This window comes from Octopus bimaculoides, chromosome 9 (genome assembly GCF_001194135.2).
Source record: "Octopus bimaculoides isolate UCB-OBI-ISO-001 chromosome 9, ASM119413v2, whole genome shotgun sequence".
Classification (NCBI taxonomy): Eukaryota; Metazoa; Mollusca; class Cephalopoda; order Octopoda; family Octopodidae; genus Octopus; species Octopus bimaculoides.
In genome coordinates, this window is record NC_068989.1 from 69,276,508 (window position 1) to 69,295,938 (window position 19,431).

The window sequence follows — 19,431 nt, forward strand, 5'->3', positions numbered from 1 at the left end:
CCTAACGCCAACCACTCAGAGAGTGTAGTGGGTGCTTTTACGTGTCACCCGCACGAAAACGGCCACGCTCGAAATGGTGTCTTTTATGTGCCACCCGCACAAGAGCCAGTCCAGGGGCACTGGCAACGATCTCGCTCGAAAACCCTACAAGGCCAGTCAGGCGGCACAGGCAACGGTCACGCTCAGGATGGTACATCTTATGTGCACCCGCACAAGAGTCAGTCCAGGGGCCTTGGCAACGATCTCACTTGGCTTGCCGGGTCTTCTCACGCACAGCACATTTCCAAAGGTCTCGGTCAGTAGTCATCGCCTCGGTGAGGCCCAATGTTCGAAGGTCTTGCCTCACCACCTCAGCCCAGGTCTTCCTGGGCCTACCTCTTCCACGGGTTCCCTCAACTGTTAGGGAGTGGCACTGTTTCACGCAGCTATTCTCATTCATTCTCACCACATGTCCAAAAAACCATACATATATATATGTATGTGTGTTTGTATGTCTGTGTTTCTCCCCACAACATCGCTTGACAACCGATGCTGGTGTGTTTACGTCCCCGTAACTTAGCGGTTCGGCAAAAAGAGACCGATAGAATAAGTATTAGGCTTACAAAGAATAAGTCCTGGGGTCGATTTTCTCGACTAAAGGCGGTGCTCCAGCATGGCCGCAGTCAAAAAATGACTGAAACAAGTAAAAGAGTAAAAAGTAAAGAGAGTAGTGTTTGGAACTTGAATTTATATAAAATTTTGATGGATGGTTTTAATGTAGACCACTTTAAAACAAAAAGGTTCTACCAATCATAAAAATAAGGGTGGTCTCAAGAAGGTTGGTATCAAAAGATTTAAGACAGTGATTAGGATATTGGACTAGCAATTTGTATATTGGGAATTCAGACAAAACTCGCAAAAATATAAGTTTCTTTCATAAGCTGTACCTTTTTATTCCTCTCCTTTGATGCTTGAAGTTGTTGTTGAATATCATGTCGAAGTCTTTTGGCAGATGCTTTATTTTGTCTGATAGCACGCAGTATTGTATTGATTCTGTAACAAAGACCAAACAACAACAATAATAACGATTTCAAATTTTGGCACAAGGCCAATAATTTTGGGGAAGGGGTAAGTCGATTGCTTCAACCCCAGTACTCAACTGGTACTTATTTTATTGACTCCAGAAGGATGAAAGATAAAGTTGACCCAAGCAGAATTTGAACTCACAACGTGAAGATGGATGAAATGCCACCAAACTTTTTTCCCTGGCATGCTAATGATTCTGTCAGCTCACTGCCATAATAATAATAATAACAATAATAATAATAATAATAATCTTTTCTACTAAAAGCACGAGACCTGAAATTTGGTGGGAGGGGACTAGTTGATTACATCAACCCGGGTTTCACTGGTACTTAATTTATCAGTCGACCTCAGCAAAATTTGAACTCAGAACGTAAGGACAGACAAAATACTGCTAAGCATTTTGTCAGGCATGCTAGTAATTCTGTCAGCTTGCTGCCTTAATAATTATAATAATAATGATGATGATGATGCTGATGATAATAGCTTCAATAATAATTTTCCCCATCCCTTGACACAGTAACACAATTTTATACAAATGGAGTGGAATCAACTTAACTAATAAAGTAGAGATATGAAACTTTATACTGTTAGCCATTTGGTTCATCATTTTAACATTTTTGATAATACATTGGGCAAAATCTTAATCTCTGCATTCAGCAGAGTTATGGGCCGGAATTTATCAATATCACTAGTTTCTTTTCTTCCTCAATACCATCACTTCCCAGTTAACACAGCTGGGAATGTCCCCAATCTGTTACCTGTTGCAACATATATAAGTTAAGAGAGAAGTCAAAAATTTGCCATGTATCCATAGGACAAACTGGCTGACAAAAGTGATTTGCTTCTCACAACTCACAGCTGTTGCTTTTTTTTTTTTTCATGACACTCCAGCTTTATGCAAAGAGTCACAATAGGCCATCAAAATAGACATTTAAGTTTATTATCCTTAGGTCATTACAACACTCAAAACAGTTAAGAAAAGTGAAGTTGGAAAACCACTGCCTACCTGGATTTGAATAAATCCTGCCCCTTGTGGTTTTTGACAAACCATGAAGGGTATATTTTTTTGTGGAACAATCAAATGGTTTTGTGCTCCAATGTCTAAGAGATCTGACAATGCAATCTTCATATTTCATTTTAAAGAAGTAATTGAGAATCATTTTTTCTGTTGGCACATTCACGATGCCATTGCTAATTGCCACTTATATTCTGCTAATTAGCCCCATCTCTGTAATCTATTGCTTTCTAGTATTACTTACATAGTTTTACTCTAAGGGCTCACTTCAGAGAATGCCACTACCAGTTGTTTACAATCACTCATCAACTCCAGTTTAACTACATTGCTAATCCAGTTACTGTAGGCTTTCCAGGCAGGGAATGACACATTCAGCTTCCAACAATCTGGCTCCTGTCTAAGAATATTATATAGGTCAACTGTGCAGATGATAAACTTGTGATTTGTGCAGCTGACCATCTGACATCATGGATGCCCTATGTTATCCCTATCCACTAACCTAATGAATATTGATCTAGATTCGATCTGAAAGTGACAGTACCGTTTATCTATGTCTACAATGGCATATTAAAAAAATCCAGTGGGTGCCCACCAGATAGCTGGAACTGGTTGAGTAGACTTGTAATGCCATCACTCACATCTATCAGATAGTCCAATATAATCCCAGTGTGTGTCTAAGATGCCATTCTAAAAACCCACTAGTATTTATGAGTGGGACATTACAAGAATGTCTCTAGATGCCTGAAGAAGTCACATAGAGACATAACTGGTCAGTAGCTTGAATTGTTGATTTGCTGTTAAATCTTGGACTCTTGACTTACCACCAAAAATCAGGAAGATTGTCTATATTTTGAGATGCAGACCGTTCCGGAACAACATTAACACTCCACTTGAACTAGGCCTGTGTACACTTTTTAGTCACTGACAAGCATGAATGACTGTAAACAAGATATTCTGGTCTCATTACTACATTGAAACATGATCTTAGCTTAAGTAAGTGACCTTGTTTCCAAGCTAGCTCCAGGTCACGAGATGTTGCTACTGTTGTAGGTGCTAAAGTTCTACTACTGATCTCCTTGTCACTACTGTCACCATCACCCTCTTCAACATAACTCACACAGGGATTGTTGGTGACTTGTAATATAGCAGGGCCAACAGTTGTTATGTTACAGTAAATGTCACATGCTGATGAAGTAAGATGGAGGTGGGAAAGTCACGTTTTTTGCATTCTGTTTAACTGAAGTGAGATACTCTATTTCTCTGTTCATTTTGCCTCTCACTTTTCCATTTTTATTGCTTTTAAATACAAGTGTCACCATATTTAAAACATTTCTCTTTAAAAATCATTTCTGCAATGGAAAACAAAAACATGACACCAAAAAAAAGGGCTAGAAAAACTAGCTGCCAAGTGCTGAGTTGGGTAGGAATCAGTTGATTATACCAACTCCAATACTTGGCTAGTACTTATTTCATTGAATTTGGACTGTAAAGGGATGAACTAAATACTAGAAGGTATTTGGTCTGATGCTCTATCAATTCTGCCAATAAAATATCTAATTTTGAATGAACTATCTTATTTTGAATTTCTATAAATACCAGCTTCTAATATGAACACACAAGGCTGTATGTCAAAGTTAAAAGTGAAGGAAAATGGGTGTTGATTTGGTCTGCAGGTGGATTAATTTACTCCAATAATTTTCCTAGAGATAACAGTTTTGCTTATGAATTTAAGCTTACCTCGTTAGAGAACTGTGTCCATACGAAAATATGAGATTGGAATGTTCTGTTTGATAAAATGAACGAGAAATATCTCTAGGGAATTTAGTACATTTCTGAAATAAGAAATTAAACATGTAATTAATGAATATGCAAGATTCATGTGAGAATAAGAAATAAGGAATACAACTTACAATGAAAATATAAGCAAGAAGGCAACTTAAAACCAGTCTAGTTAAAATTAGAAGTTTGGATACAAAATACAGAGAGAAATAAATATAAATTTGTATACAAAGATTAAAGAAAAATTTAAAAAAAAAAGATTTTTCTACTTTCTATGGTTTTATATCTATGTTTTAATTCTAATAAGAGCAATGACTCTAGTATAAAGTGGTGTGCCTGCAATGGTAATGGTGGTTTTTTTTTTATCAGTTGATCCTTTGCATAAGGATCTTACATTCGTCTGCCATAGCACAAAGACTAATCTATAGCCACCTATAGTTGACTGCAGGAAGGCATTGTCACTAGAAAAACTCAAAGTAGATGAGAAGATCAAATGTCAAACTGAATGGTGAAGTGGTAGAAATTGAAGAACATATGAAAAAAAAAAATAGAGTGGAAAGAACACCAAATATTTAGAAATATCAAATCAGATAGAACTGCAATAGACTTTGTATGTGACAAGCATAAATTGGATTAGTGTATACTGGGTGATTTTTGTATGGCACCAGCACTAGTAAAGTTGCTATGCAACTTGCAAAACTATGAACCCATGGAGAGGTGGCATTATGCTAAGAGATGAGTGGTTAAAGTATGAGAGAACATGTTGGAGCAGAATAGGTTTCTTGATGGAGAGAAAAGAAAAAAAACCTTGAAAGAACCCTGTTGTATATATGTATGTGTGTGTGTGTGTGTGTGTGTGGTTCAAAGGTACAGAAAACAAAAGACAAAGACAGGTGAAGGAACAACAAGCAGGTGTATTAGTTTGATGAATCCATTCAAAAAGCTCTTGTTGGTCTGGGGCACTTGCCCAAGATGACATGTAGTGGGACTAAACCTGGAACCATATGGTGAACTTCTGAACTGCACAGCCATGCTTACATCTATTAATTAGACTTTCCCACATTAGTTCATGAACACAAGTTTTGTAGGCCTAAATAATGAATAGTGACAGAAACAGCTTTAATACCAAAAGGTAATATGTATCCCCTTTTAAAAGGGGATGTAGTGTAAGAACAAAGAATACTGCGATAGTTACCATGAGAGAACCTTTCCTATGGTCTTTTGGTGCATATAAACACTCATGTTTATACTGCTAGCAGGAGATAAATCAACTGCCATTGCCACTTCACTAATAATATAAACAAGAGTGGTTATATGCATAAAAGACCATATGAGAGATTCTCTCATGGTAACTATCACAGTGTTCTCTCTTCTAACACAACATCCACTTTTAAGTGGGGATAAATATTACCTTTTATGTAAGTCTATTTTAATATGAGGGAGATAAAGGAAAATATGTATCAATAAAGAGTGAAGGCCTCCTATGCACATTTAGTAATTAAACTATAAACTCACTTCTAATTCTTCTTCTGTTGGTGCAACAAAGAAATGGTGAAACATGCCAAACACAAGGCTGTTTGGAGGGAACCGGATTCCATCTTTCATAGTCTACAAAAGACAAACAGAAAAAACAAATTTGACATTAGAAACAATTTCACAAATACTATTTATTAACTGGAAACCTTACACTGGTTAGTTAAAAAACAAAACATTCCTTATTAAAATTAATAGGTTCATACGTCAATATAATAGTTTTCTATTTAAAAAACATACAAATATCAGCCTTAATACTTTTCAATTTTTATCATGAGTGAATTTACAGAGTCATGAGTGCATTGGATAAAAAATGCTTTGCCAGTAAGTATATGTATTCTGAGTTCAAATGAAGTCAAGGTTAACTTTACTTTCATCTTTCTGGGGACTGATAAAATAAAGTATCAGTAAAATACCACTTAGCTACACACTTTCATCCCAAAATATTAAAGGTTAAGCTGGCCACAGAAGAATTTGAACACCTATATCAGAGGTTCCCAACCACTGGGTTATGGATCATTTGACACCAGGCCACATAAAGAATAAATTCTAAAATTTTATTTTTATTTTATTGACTATCACAGTCTGCAGGATATTTTTACATTACATATATATATATATATATAGATATAGATATAGAGTAATTAAATATATATTATCTATTTTGCTGTGTTTTGTTATGTGTATGCTTCTCTAGTCTGAGGAAAAAAATGTCTTGCATGAAACCAGTCTATGGAGCAAAAAAAAGATTGGGGACTGTTGACCTGTATCATTATCAATAACTATTTCTAACCTAAGTACAAGGTTACAAATTTTAGTAGTGGGTAGTTGGGTAAGTAAATTAAATTGACCCCAAAACTTAACTGGTACTTTATTTTATCCACTCCAGAAGGAAAAAAAGAAGGTAAAGCTGACTTTGGCAGGATTTGAACTCAGAGCATAATGAATTGGGTGAGCTGTAATTGAATACTGCAAAGTATTTTGTTCAATCCTCAATGAACTTTGCCAGTCTGCTTCCCTAATATCATTACTGATAATATAACCAAATTATCTTAGCACAATTTACATATATGGAAATGAAAATCTTTTGAGAAAAATATTAAAAAACTTAAAAACAAAGATGAAATCAACTTACTTTTGTATCCTGTAGGTGAAGACAGGATAAAAACACTTCCCATTCTAAGAAAAGTTTGAAGACATCATGACCAACCCAAACCCTAACTAGCAATGCTAGTGAGAGTTAAAGAAAACTTTAAAGCAAGATTTCAAAACCAGGTAGAATAGAAATTAAACATTTTACTGTGAGGTTAGAAAGAAAAGAAAGATAGTGAGTTATCTATAAATCCCATAGGAATTTGCAATAAAATGATGCAGCACACACACATTCATAATATATAGACATATATAAAACTTACAATAGTCTTTGGCCATTATTGGCTAAAGCCTTGCTTAAACAGCACCACATGGAGTAGCCTTTTAAGTCAAATCGTGTGTGGGTTTCCAGAAATGGACTGTGCCTAAAATATCAGAGCTTGCTCTTCCTTGCAGTACATACTCTCATCAAATTTTATGCATTTTATTAACTTTTTGTTTTGGCTGATGCAGACAACACTAGTTTTCTTGGACAACATTTTTTCCCCTCAACATTTCTAATATTACAACCAACACAATCATTTCAGCAAAGAGATACATTTTATTTCAGTCCTAATGACATGTTTGACCCTTTAGCATTTAAACCAGCTATATCCGGCCCAAATATTCTATCTGTTTTATGATCAACTTGGTTAGATCTAGCCTCTTACATATTAGTTGACAATGTCATTCTAAAAATAAACAATCACACCATCAAAATCTCAAAGCTATGAGACAATGCATGATGTCTTTAAAAGAATCAGAATAAATGAGCATTACATTTGACAGAATAATCTGAATGATAAAGGGTTAATGAAGGCAATGCATCTATCCTACAGGAATATAAATACAAAATAATGAGCTACTGGCCACATGACGACGATTCCAAACCTTACTTAGATTGCTTGCATGGTCTAATGGTTAAGCACAAACTTGAATGAATAAGCTATCACCATCTTGGCTGAAGTGTCATAATTCCTATTTCATTACTGTGCTCTAAGACAGGGCCAGCTTTAGGCATAGTGAAGTTTCAAGCTAAGAGGTTCTGTAGAGACCCTATTAAGAAATAATTAACAGAGAACTGAGTTGTATAACAACTAGAGTAAGAATGCAGCCAAGATGATAACAGATCCATGCAAAATAAGAGGGTTACTCTTCTCAAATGCATAACTATAAAATAACAAAATCTTTTAAACTGCAAAACTAATAATCCTTTTTTTTAATATTTAGGATTAATTTGTTAATGTTAATTGTTCCTAAAAAAGTTAAATCATCATGAATAATGAAACTCTAACAAATTGTAAAAATAATTAAAAAATCCATATTTTGAGAGGTTTCAAGCTGTAGCTTATTTAATGAATGTCTAAATCTAGCCATGGTTCTCACTAAGACAGTGAATATATCTTACTCAACTTCCTGGTATCATAGCACTTAAATTTGAAGACAATTATTCAACACTAACTGGAATTAGCAAATAGCAGCATGACTTGAGTCAAATCCTGTTTGATGAGAAACCTAATTTGAAAAAGGATACACTTTTTACTTGTCTCAACCTCTTCAGATTTAGTTGTGAGATCAAAGGCCTGCCATGTTGGATTCTGGAAAATTGAAAATATACAGTAAACAGTATTTTTTCTTTATAAAAAACAAACTTAACTGTACATTAAATTATTTAATTAGTGGGAAATTATTTTGTCACAACAAAAACAGCATAACTACAGGGTGTGTCAGATATATGAGGACAGATTTATGTTTATAAAAAAACAGATATATAATAACAGATAATCACTTTATCAAGAAATGCTATGAGGATAAAGATAAACCTTTTTTTATGTTATTCAATAAAACCACCTTCAGCTTCAACAACTGCTTCTATACAAGATCTAAATCATCTATATACTCGAATCAAGTGGTCCTGGTTCATTTTGAACATTACTCTGACTATGTCAGCTTTCAAAGAATTTTTGGTGTTATGGGCGTGTTCATTAACCTCTCTCCCAACAACGCTCCACATGTAATAGTCTAATGGATTGAGATCTGGGGGAATTATGTGATCATGAAAATTTTCAGCCCTCCATTGCTGTGTTATTAAAGCCATGTGTGGTAGTGCAGAGTCTTACTGAAACACATATGGCCTTCCATTGCATACACAGTTTATCCAGGATTTAACAATTATTTCCAGGACCTCAATGTAGGTGTCAGAGTTAACTTTAAGGCCTTGTGGAAAGGAGTAAGGAGGTATCACGTTGTTCATTGCTGACAACCCCTAAAACCATGACAGTTGCAGGAAATTTTACATGTATGACACTTAAAACTTCAGAAGGGTCTGCACATAACCATCTGTCATTTCTTCAGTTAACTTTTTGATCTTGGTCGAAGTTTTTCTCATTAGTGGCAAACCAAACCAAATATTCTGCTGGATTTTTCAGATTGTTTAAAAGCCTTTTAGATCTGATGTAGTGATTTTCTTTTGCTTTTTCTTACAAATTGATTTTTCCTCATCATATAAAACTTATATCTGATGTCTTCGTGAACAACATTTCTAACTGTTCCTTCTGACACATGGAGATCTTTTGCAATTGACCTCATGGACTTTCTGGGATTGTAACCAATGGTCTGTTGAACTTGCTGGATAAATTCAGGTGTTCTGATGATTTTAGAGTGTTGGGAATGCTTTTTATGCTTTGATACTGGTGATACGTTTCTATCTTCAGTCTCTAGCTCCTTACAAACTTTGTAGACGAAAGATCTAGCAACTTTTAAAAATAGAGTTATTTCTTAATTGCTATGCTCAGCCTTTATAGCCACAATAACAGCATACCTCTTCATTTCTTAAGTAAGCTGAGGGTCTGCCATTATTATTTTCTGAAACAAAGACTATACAGAGTGAGCAAAATATGCAGCAATGACCCAAAAAAGGTCTATCCTCAAATATCTTATGCACCCTGTACAGATGTGTGTATCTCCTTTGCCATCAAAACACCAACTTTGATTCTTCATAATTTTCTGAAAAATGGCTATTTCTTGATAAAATTTTCTACAAGTACATTTCAGATGATGTAGATTATGAATGCGTCAAAATTTGATGCCGGGTGAAAAAAATTGGAGTGAGGGTCGGATAATTTATACACTTTAACAAAATGTATGAGGAAACAAAGTTGAGGGGTGTGAATTATCCAACCTCCCCCAAGTTTTCTTTAAATCAAATTCTGACATAATCGTAATCTACACCACCAGAAATATATTTGTAGATAATGTTATTAAAACATATGTAGTCTTCAGAAAGTTATGAAGAAAGTCAGTAGGAGGTCATACATGTATAGTTATACCACAAAAACAATTCAAATATAAAAAAAGGAAAAATAGTGCAGTAACAAACTAATTAACTGGAAAAGACTACTTAATAACATATTTGATTTCCATCAGAGGAAGTAGATTCAAATTAGCAAGGTTTTTGCTTTTTAGAGATGAAACCAAGTTGTGCAGTAGAACCATTCTACAATGTAGTTAAGTCCCTTCTCTGACTATCAGCCAAAGACTATTTATAGACTGAAATGATAATGAATATCTTTGTACTTTTAATATCTGAATCAAAATGCAGTCTAGTTTTTTCTTTCATTAACATAATATCTTTTTGAATCACTCACACAACATTTTTGTTCCCATTTTCATTTTGTAGAATAATTTACATTTTTGTATTTTTCAAATAGAAAAGAGAAGTGATTATTTATTGTTTCCCAACCAAATGGCTTTGTGTTCAGTCCCGCTACAAGGAACTTCAGATAAGTGGTCTTCTACAATAGCTACAGGTCAACCAAAGCCATGTGAATGATTTTGGTAGATGGAAATTCAAAAGAGCTCATTGTGTACATGTATAAGTGACTGTGTGTTTTTGAGAGTGAATTCATATTTTCTGTTGCTTACATGTGTGATCACATTGTAAAACTTGGCATATCAGATGGTTTGTTTGTTTGCAGTCAATTGCAAGAGCATGTTTGGGCTTTTTTAAAATGCCTTGACATGTTGCAATCTTTGTAAACAAATAGCTCAGCCAAACAGTGACATTTGTTTCCAGAACCCCACATAACCAAACCCAGGCTGTTGGTTGTTTAACAGAATTGGAAATTATTGCCTTGCTTGGAAACAGGTAGGAGATAGCATCAGGAAGGGCATCTAGCTAAAGAAAAATTCTGCCTCAACATGCTCTTGTCTGAGCCATGCAAGCATGAAAAAGCAGATGTTAAAATGATACAAAGCACGGAGTGGATTTAATAATAAATAATACCATTTCTAAAAGACAAAAAGTTATTCTACTAGATAAAAACAGTAGAAAATATCACATGAATGATAAAAATATGAAAATATTCATTGTTATTTCTGGCTATGTGGTAGAATAATTTTGCTGCACAACAGATGCTGGTTCCATCTTTACTAAAGTATGCCTCCACAAGTGAGAAACATTTAAATGGCACTGAATGTGTCTATGTTTAGTGGGTGAAGATATTACTGAACCCTATTTAATTTCACAGTGCTTTCTGTACAATTATGTTTTATACATAACTTTGAGTTAAATTCACAAGCAATAAAAATATAATTGCTTATGGCCAGTACCAATGACAGCAGTATGCAGCTACAGATAATGGATCACTCCCCCTCACCTCCAATAAACAAAACAAACAACAATATAGAATAGTTAGCTGTAAATAGATGTAAAGTACACAGTGGAGTTAAAAATAAATGGTACAATCTCAAGGCGGTGAGCTGGCAGAAACGTTAGCAAGCCGACCAAAATGCTTAGCTGTATTTCGTCTGTCTTTACGTTCCGAGTTCAAATTCCGCCAAGGTCAACTTTACCTTTCGTCCTTTCGGGGTTGATAAATTAAGTACCAGTCGTGTACTGGGGTCAATCTAATCGACTGCCCCCCCTCCCCCAAAATTTACCTAGTTGAAAATACAGTGACCATACTAAAATGTAAAAATCATTTGCTTCCAAAGCAAAGTATATAATAAACAAGCTATTATTAATCATTATGTTACACTTATGAGCCAATAGTATAACAACAACCTTTAATCTGTAGATGAAAAGGAAGAAAAGAAAAAAAATACAAAACAGAAGCTTGTATTTGTCATGTGTGCTTGCCACATATTTTTGGATGGCATCCTGTTATTTTGATACAAAACATACATCTGATCTCTGTATCTGTAAATCACCACTCTCACAACAATTAAAGTTGTTGACCTGGTTTAAAGGAAATATCCTTATCAATTTAAATTCATCTGTATGTCCATCAGCCTGATGCTTCATGAATGAATAGGGCAACCTGTTTTCATTTCTCTTAAGTTTGTTCACTGCTTCCTCTTCACCAACCTAAGAGTTGCATGGCTACTTAATAATTATATATTTTTAAGCAAGTTTTTATGATAAAATTCAATAATAAACTGAATATATGTTATCCTTTCCTTCAAAATACTTTTCTATGTAATAACTGCAGATTAATTTTTTTTCTTCTCACAACTATAAATTATTTTGGGGAGATGAAAATTTGTCATTTTTTTAAAGTATAAATTAAAAAGAACACTTTTTAGCCTCCCAGTAACATTTCTATAAAATCATCATCATAACATTCACTTTTCCAGGTTTGCATGGATCAGATGGAATTCACTGAGGTAGATTTTCTCCAGCCAGATACCCTTCGTGTTGCCAAAATTCGCCTGTTTTCAAGCAAAGTAATATTACCCCTTCACCAAGCCTGTTTTTCTCATAAGATTGGAAACAAATGATATTCATTTACAACCATCATGCAATGTCAAGAAAAGGAGATACAAACACACACACACACAAACATGACAGGCTTTTTTTCAGTTTCTGTCAACCAAATCCACTCAGATGCTTGGGTCAGCTCAGAGCTACAGTAGAAAACACTGGCCCAAGGTGCTGCACAATGGGACTGAGCCCAAAACAACATGCTGGAAGGCAATGAAAGCTTTTAAGCAAGTGGGTAAATTTGACCAACATCCCACTACAGCTCATTTATACTAACCAACAAGACTAATATAATTAATGAAGTTTTTCACATTTTGCCAATATTATTTAATAGCAAAAATACTGGTTGTCAAGCATTGGTAGGGAGCAAACACAAACATGAATTTTGAATCATACTCTCCATGAGTAGAAGTTTTATGAAGTTTTTAACAGTAGGTAAAGCTGTGTGGTTAAGATGTTTACTTTGAAACCAAATGGGTTTAGATACGGTCACAGCTAAGTGCCTTTGCATGGCACCGGTCCTCAAGCCAGCCAATGCCATTTGAAGGAATTTAGTAAATGGAAACTGAGGAATACCATTATGAGTGTGCATGTGCATGTGTGGATATGTATGTATGTATGTATATACACACGTGCACGCACACATGCATCAATCATTATTACTTTTCCATGCTAGCATGGATCAATGGAAAACTAAAAACAGATGATACTGTTTGTACAAACAGCATGCAGCTTGTTTGCTAAGATGGCATAACATGGTAAGAAGCCTGGACATACTTTTGCAGTGTACTGCAAGCAAATGACACCTCCTGTATGAATAGTGATGTTTTTGTTTACAATTGGAGAATACACATCATCAAGATGAGGGAAAATACAACTTCACTCATACAATTACACCCCATGTGCGCGCGCACACACACACACACACATGCTCATATAAATTAAGGCGTTACCTAACATGACAGGTACAGTGGCCATTTTCATTGCATATACAAATATATCCACAAATTTTGACACTGTTTATTTAAGTAATACTATTGTTTATAAATTACATGCATAGGTAGTATATATTAAGTTTGCTTATTTACTTATCATCCACAGTTCAAAGTCTATTTTTGTTGTTGTGATTGTGGCTAAAAGCAGTTTAGCATATTACATTACGTTTTTTTTTTTTTTTATGTAAAATATTTAAACAAGTAAAGATTTAAAAAAAAACTTGTAGATGTATCTAGTGCCTCTTACTACACCCTTTACCCCCAATACCCACATAAAATTTACCAGCTCCTGTCCTTCCCTCAGGGGCTATATTACCCACTTTGTGAAGCACTGTTTTAGGAATAGGCATATATAGATTATTGTAGAAAGGATGAAAGGGGAAAGTTGATCTCGGCAGGATCTGAACCTAGAGTAATGATAATACTTACCAAAGACCCAGAAATTTTTTCACTGGTATAAAAGGCTGTAAAAAAAAAAAAAAAAAGAAAAAGAAAAAGTTAGTTATCAAAAGCAAACAATACATAACATTTCTCACATATATAATATATACTTTAAACTGACTAAAACAGGATAATAAAATGATGTGTTTGATAGCAGATAAGAAAGTTAGCTCATAGGTGTATCTGACATTTTAATAATTTTGATTTTTTTTCAAAATTATCTTTTTTTTTTACCTCCAGTTTATCTAAGAGAAAAAAAGGTGAATTTATGAAATTATTCTTAATTATTCTGTGTGATGGGCTGCTTCACAACATGAGTTTCAGTTTGATCCCTCATCATTGCACTTTAGGCAAATAAGCTGCCACTGTCTCAGGTTAATGAATGCCTTATGAGTGGAATTTGGTAGACAGACACTGAGTAGAAGCTGTGTGTGTGTGTGTGTGTGTGTGTGCGTGGGTGCATGCGTGTGTGTGTCTGAGTGGCTAAGAAGTTTGCTTCTCAGCTACATGGTTTCAGGTTCAGTCCCCCCGCGTGGCATCTTGGTTAAGAGTCTTCTGCTATAACCCCAGGGAGACCAAAGCCCTGTGAGTGGGGATTTGTTGGAAGGAAACTGAAAGAAGTTTGTGTGCATGCAAGTGTGCGTGTGTTCAATAGATTTTATTTATCTTTACAGATTCGATAAAGTAAGTGCAAGTGAAGTAATCAGGGAATCAATTTTAATCAACTGCATTCTTCCACCAAAATATTTGGCCATAAGCCTATGCTACATTCACTACCACCATCACCACCGTTAATGGTGGAAATCCTACTGGAATCAAATTTGTTTCTGCTCATTGTGGTTGATAAAGTGCAAGTAACTAACAATGATTTAATCAGCTCTACATTTATCTGTATAGGATAATATAGAATATATCAATGTGCTAAGTATATCAATATTATTTCTTTTCACATGGTATAAAGGCCAAACAATATTGGAAACATGGAGCAGTGATCATTCATAGCTTTCCCAAGAACATTAGAACACTGAAATGGGCTCAATTGGGAATTGAAAGCACATCATAGTTATTGGTTTGCAAGAGGATTCTTTTTGCTTTACACTGTATGTCACAAGAAAGATATCAATAATAATAGCTTCTGATTTAGGTACAAGACCATCAATTGTTAGGGGAAGTGATTAGTCAGTATCTTCAACCCTATACTAGACCGGTACTTTTTTCTTATTGACACCAGAGGGATGAAAGGCAAAGTTCACCTAATGTGTGATTTGAACTGAGCGTAGTGGGTCATCACAAAAACTGCACAGTATTTCTTTCAGACACTGTAATGATTCTGCCAATAACCACCCTAAAGATATCAATAATGATAAAAAAAAATGTGAAGGTGTTTGTTAAATTGCATAAAAGTTTAAGAAATTGCTTCTAATAACAATGTATTTCACTACAATAAGACTCTGAAGGTATTTCACTTTCTGAATACATTGTTACTATTTTGATATTTCTGCTAAAATCTAAGAAGTCTCGAACAGTGTTTAATTATCAATTTCCTTAGATTCTTCCTGATAACAAAAGCCATTTCAATTTCATCATCATTCACTGTTGTAATATATAATGTTTTACCGTTAATCTGAAGGATTACCCAATACTTATTAATAGACTACATACATATGTATTTGGTTGATTCAATAATTGTGTAAAACTATTTTGTTACATCTCAAGAACAAAGGACATTATTTCATATCAGTCACTGGAGATAAAAAGAGTGATCTGTTATTTATATTGAGTCAATCTCCAGAGTCATAAATGGGAAGTTATAAATGATAAAAGCTACTTTAAAGAATGGGAGATGGGATAAATATAACACTATTGAGAGATATCAAAACAATATGATGGCAAAACAAAGAAAGAAAAAAGAAACATGATGGAATGGGACGACATACAAATTGCAACAAATAACAGTATTCAGACTTTAATAAAGCACTGCTAGGAGTTACAAACATAAAACCAGCACTTTACAGAAAGGGTAAAACTAAAAGATAAAAATTTACCATGGACTAGATTCTCAAATTGTTTTTGATCATGGATAACCTTAGTAATTTAAATTACTCTGTATATCATACTGACATTAGAAATGTTATTTGGAAGTAAACCAAAGAAAATTGTAAAATTAAGTTCTTTGATCTTTTAATCATTTCATTTATTTGATTTTGGCCATGCTGGGACACAACTTGAAGGGTTTTAGTCCAACAATTCAACCCTGATAATGATTTTTGAAGTCTGGTACTTATTCTACCAGTCTCTTTTGCCAAACCACTAAGTTATAGAGACATAAGCATACTAACCAGTTGTCAAGTGGTAGGGGAACACACACACATACGTATATACATAAGGTACACACACATACATACATATGTATGACAGGCTTCTTATGAAGGTGATGCTTGTTTACAACCTTCACCTGATGTCAAATTTTGGTGGAAGAAGGTTTTAATTTGGATCACTTTAAAACGTAAAATTTGCTTCATTAAGCCAGGAGTGGTCTCAGGTGAGTTGGTATCAAAATGGTTAAATGAAGAAGGATACATTGTATAATGAAGTCCTTGATAAGGAAGGTTACAGCTAGAACACCTTTGATCATAAGTCACCTTCATCAAGGGAGACCTGAGGCTAAACAACACCTATATATGAAAAGTTTTAGTGAAAATAATAAAAATGTGAATCAAATATAATTTACAACCAAAGATGAAAATAATATCTCAGAAAAAATTTCTTCTGTAATGCTAATTAAGCTGAAACCTAGCAGCCAATACATTCCCTAAGTAATAGTATAGTAATTAAAGAAAGCACACACTCGTTAGATGAAATGTTCAAGTAAATCAGTGTGTTCTTACTTCATGGGCAAAAAAGCAATGCTTAAAATTCTGTATTAATATCACAAAATTTTTTAAAGGAATTTTAAGATTTCAGAATTAGAATAAATCTAAATACTTGTGGGTGTAGGTATGAGATTACAAATGAGAAAACATGTACTCAGTACAAAAACAAAAGTACAAATATTTTAGTGCATACTACTCAAAAGCTCCACATTTGTTGCTGTGCAAGCAACAGCACACACAAAACTGAGTAGTAAGAGAGTAACATCAGTACTACAATATATAGGGGATGTGTTGACTAGAGTTGACCAACACCTTGAAAGTGGAACTAGTAGATGGAAACAGCAGGAAACTCCTATATATATGTATGTGCATGTACTATATTGGGTTGAGGAATAATTCATGAGCGTTTTTAAAAATGCACGCAGAAATAAAACACATTGGCAAAATGTTCTGTGTTATTTAAAAGAGAATATTTTGCTCTACAAGATAGTGTGTTTTGATTTTTTAATTTCATTGATTTTTGTGTATTTTCAGATCATTAAAATGGAATGTCAAGTGGACAAAACTAGGCATTTTCGACACCATTTGCTTTTTGCATTTAATCAAGGTGTAAAGATAACTGAAGCTGTTCGTGAGATTTGAGCTGTGTATGGAGAAGGAGCAATGCCTCAAAGTACTGATTGCCATTGGTTTTCAGGCTTCACAAATAGGAATTTTGACCTCAAGGATGGATCACACACTGGTCAACCAATTGAGTTCGATGAAGAGCAATTGAATCAACTTCATGAAAATCCACGTCAAACGACCAGAGAATTGGCAGAGCAGATGGACTGTGATAAAAAAAATTGTGGTGAACCACCTTCACTCAATGGGTGAGGTTCAGAAACTTGGCACTTGAGTGCCACACACTTCGAGTGAAAACAAACAAAATTCAATGCTCCATAATCGCTGCCAGTTTGCTTGCTTGACATTGCTCAACACATAGTTACAAACAGCGTTTTCATTACTGCATTGTTACTGGTGATGAAAAATGGTACCTTTACATCAACATGAAGCAGCGAAAAGAATGGCTCAGTCCTGACGAACAAGAAACTCTGCAAGCAAAACAAGACCGTCATCCTCGAAAGACCATGTGTGTGTATGGTGGGACTGGGAAGGCATAATTCATTACGAACTGCTTGAGCACAACCAAACACTCAATGCAGAATTCTATGTTCAACAACTGCACTGACTCAACGAAGCAATTCAAGAAAAAAGACCGAACAGACAAAATGGCACTCTTCTGCAACACAACAATGTCCATCCTCACATCACCAATATGACCAAAGCCTTGACTCAAGAACTCGAATGGGAAGTGCTGCCTCATCCTCCATACTCTCCAGACTTGGCACCATCAGATTTTCATCTCTTTTGACTGCTTTCAGACACTGTGTGGTGTGTCGTTCAATAATGATGTGGAATTGAAGGCTTGGTTGGACAAATTCTTTGAGTCAAGACCAGGAGATTCCTATTGCTGAGGCATCGAAAAACTTATTGAATGATGGGAGGAAGTCATAAACAACAATGGAGAGTATATTATTAATTTGTTGTAGCTTTTTTGTTTAAAATAAGTTTGAATAAAATGCTCATGAATTATTCCTCAATTCTCTATATATTTATTTATTGTGAACATTAATACATTTACCTCTTCCTACTGTGATGACATTTTTCTGCACTGCTTAAAAACAAAAGCACATTTATTTATAAAAGCATTGTCATTGTTTGTTTGCAATCTGCCACAAAAACCTATTCAGCCATTGAGATGTTCTTTGTTCATTGTACTAGAAGAAATAGGAGCTGGAGAACAAGCAAAAGTTAGCCAATAGATAATCCAACCAGTTGTAAAAAAAAGATACCTCAATAAACTTCATCTGATCCATACCAATGTGAAAAAGTGGATGTTAAAACAACAATAATACACAGACACACACAAATACATGCAGACAGAGCTACGAAGCGAAAAGTGATATTACCTGGTGATTTTGCATCGGTATGTAGTGTAAAAAATGTTGACAATCTGTTATTGTCTGTCCCTAGTTCGTCTTTGTACACTAGATTTCGCAGGGAGACACTTTTCAAATGACGGATCCTTTTCTGCAAATAAGAAGTATATATTTAGTTGCATTGTTTATTTACTAATTTAAAAAAATTCCCAAATTAATGATATCACAGTTATTTATTAAAATGGTTATTCAGGTATTTAGAAAAAGGCTTGTAAGAATCTTTTATGATGAAATATCTCTAATATTTTTTCACAATGATAAAATACCAACCCATTTTAGTTAAAACTAATTTCTTAAAACAATATTTCATTTATACAAACAATATTTGGTAAGAACTTACACTGGCTCAAGCTAACAAGAAAGTTTTGAGGTAGTCACTTGACCTACAAGAAATAGTAGACAAATTGGCACTACTTAAATACAGAGGTCCCGATGCATCTACATGCACACTTGTTAGGGTTAGTTTTAGTGTTGGTTAGAGTTACATAGATGCATCAGGACCTCTGTATTTAAGTAGTACCAACAAATCTCCCTCAGATCACACTACAGTTTTCTTTTTTGTAAGGACACATCAAATAATGTAGTCCTTGATACACTGAGCTTGAATAAAAAAGATTGAATAGTCAAAGCTACAGTGCCCTTGATGATAGATCTATTTGATCAGGGCTAACCTGGAGTTACCAACAACAACAACATCTACATAAACTGGCTAATAATTATTGACCCACTTCAGTGATAGGAAATGAAGATCAAGTTTCTCAACAGTTTTGGCGTTTTGTTAACTTCTACTCCA

General features: G+C 34.6%; 1 protein-coding gene across 2 annotated transcripts in view; it reads right to left on the reverse strand.

Moving 5' to 3' along the window:
• Positions 1 to 19,431, reverse strand: part of LOC106868034 (UV radiation resistance-associated protein) — a 62,954-nt gene that overhangs the window by 17,258 nt on the left and 26,265 nt on the right. For both annotated transcript variants that reach the window (XM_014913131.2, XM_014913132.2), the window contains exons 2-8: positions 18,609 to 18,729; positions 13,712 to 13,746; positions 8,058 to 8,121; positions 6,528 to 6,622; positions 5,375 to 5,467; positions 3,818 to 3,912; positions 927 to 1,032 (exon numbers count right to left, since the gene is read on the reverse strand). In XM_014913131.2, the coding sequence (XP_014768617.1) occupies positions 927 to 1,032; positions 3,818 to 3,912; positions 5,375 to 5,467; positions 6,528 to 6,622; positions 8,058 to 8,121; positions 13,712 to 13,746; positions 18,609 to 18,729 (609 nt within the window). The remainder of the gene's footprint in view (positions 1 to 926; positions 1,033 to 3,817; positions 3,913 to 5,374; positions 5,468 to 6,527; positions 6,623 to 8,057; positions 8,122 to 13,711; positions 13,747 to 18,608; positions 18,730 to 19,431) is intronic.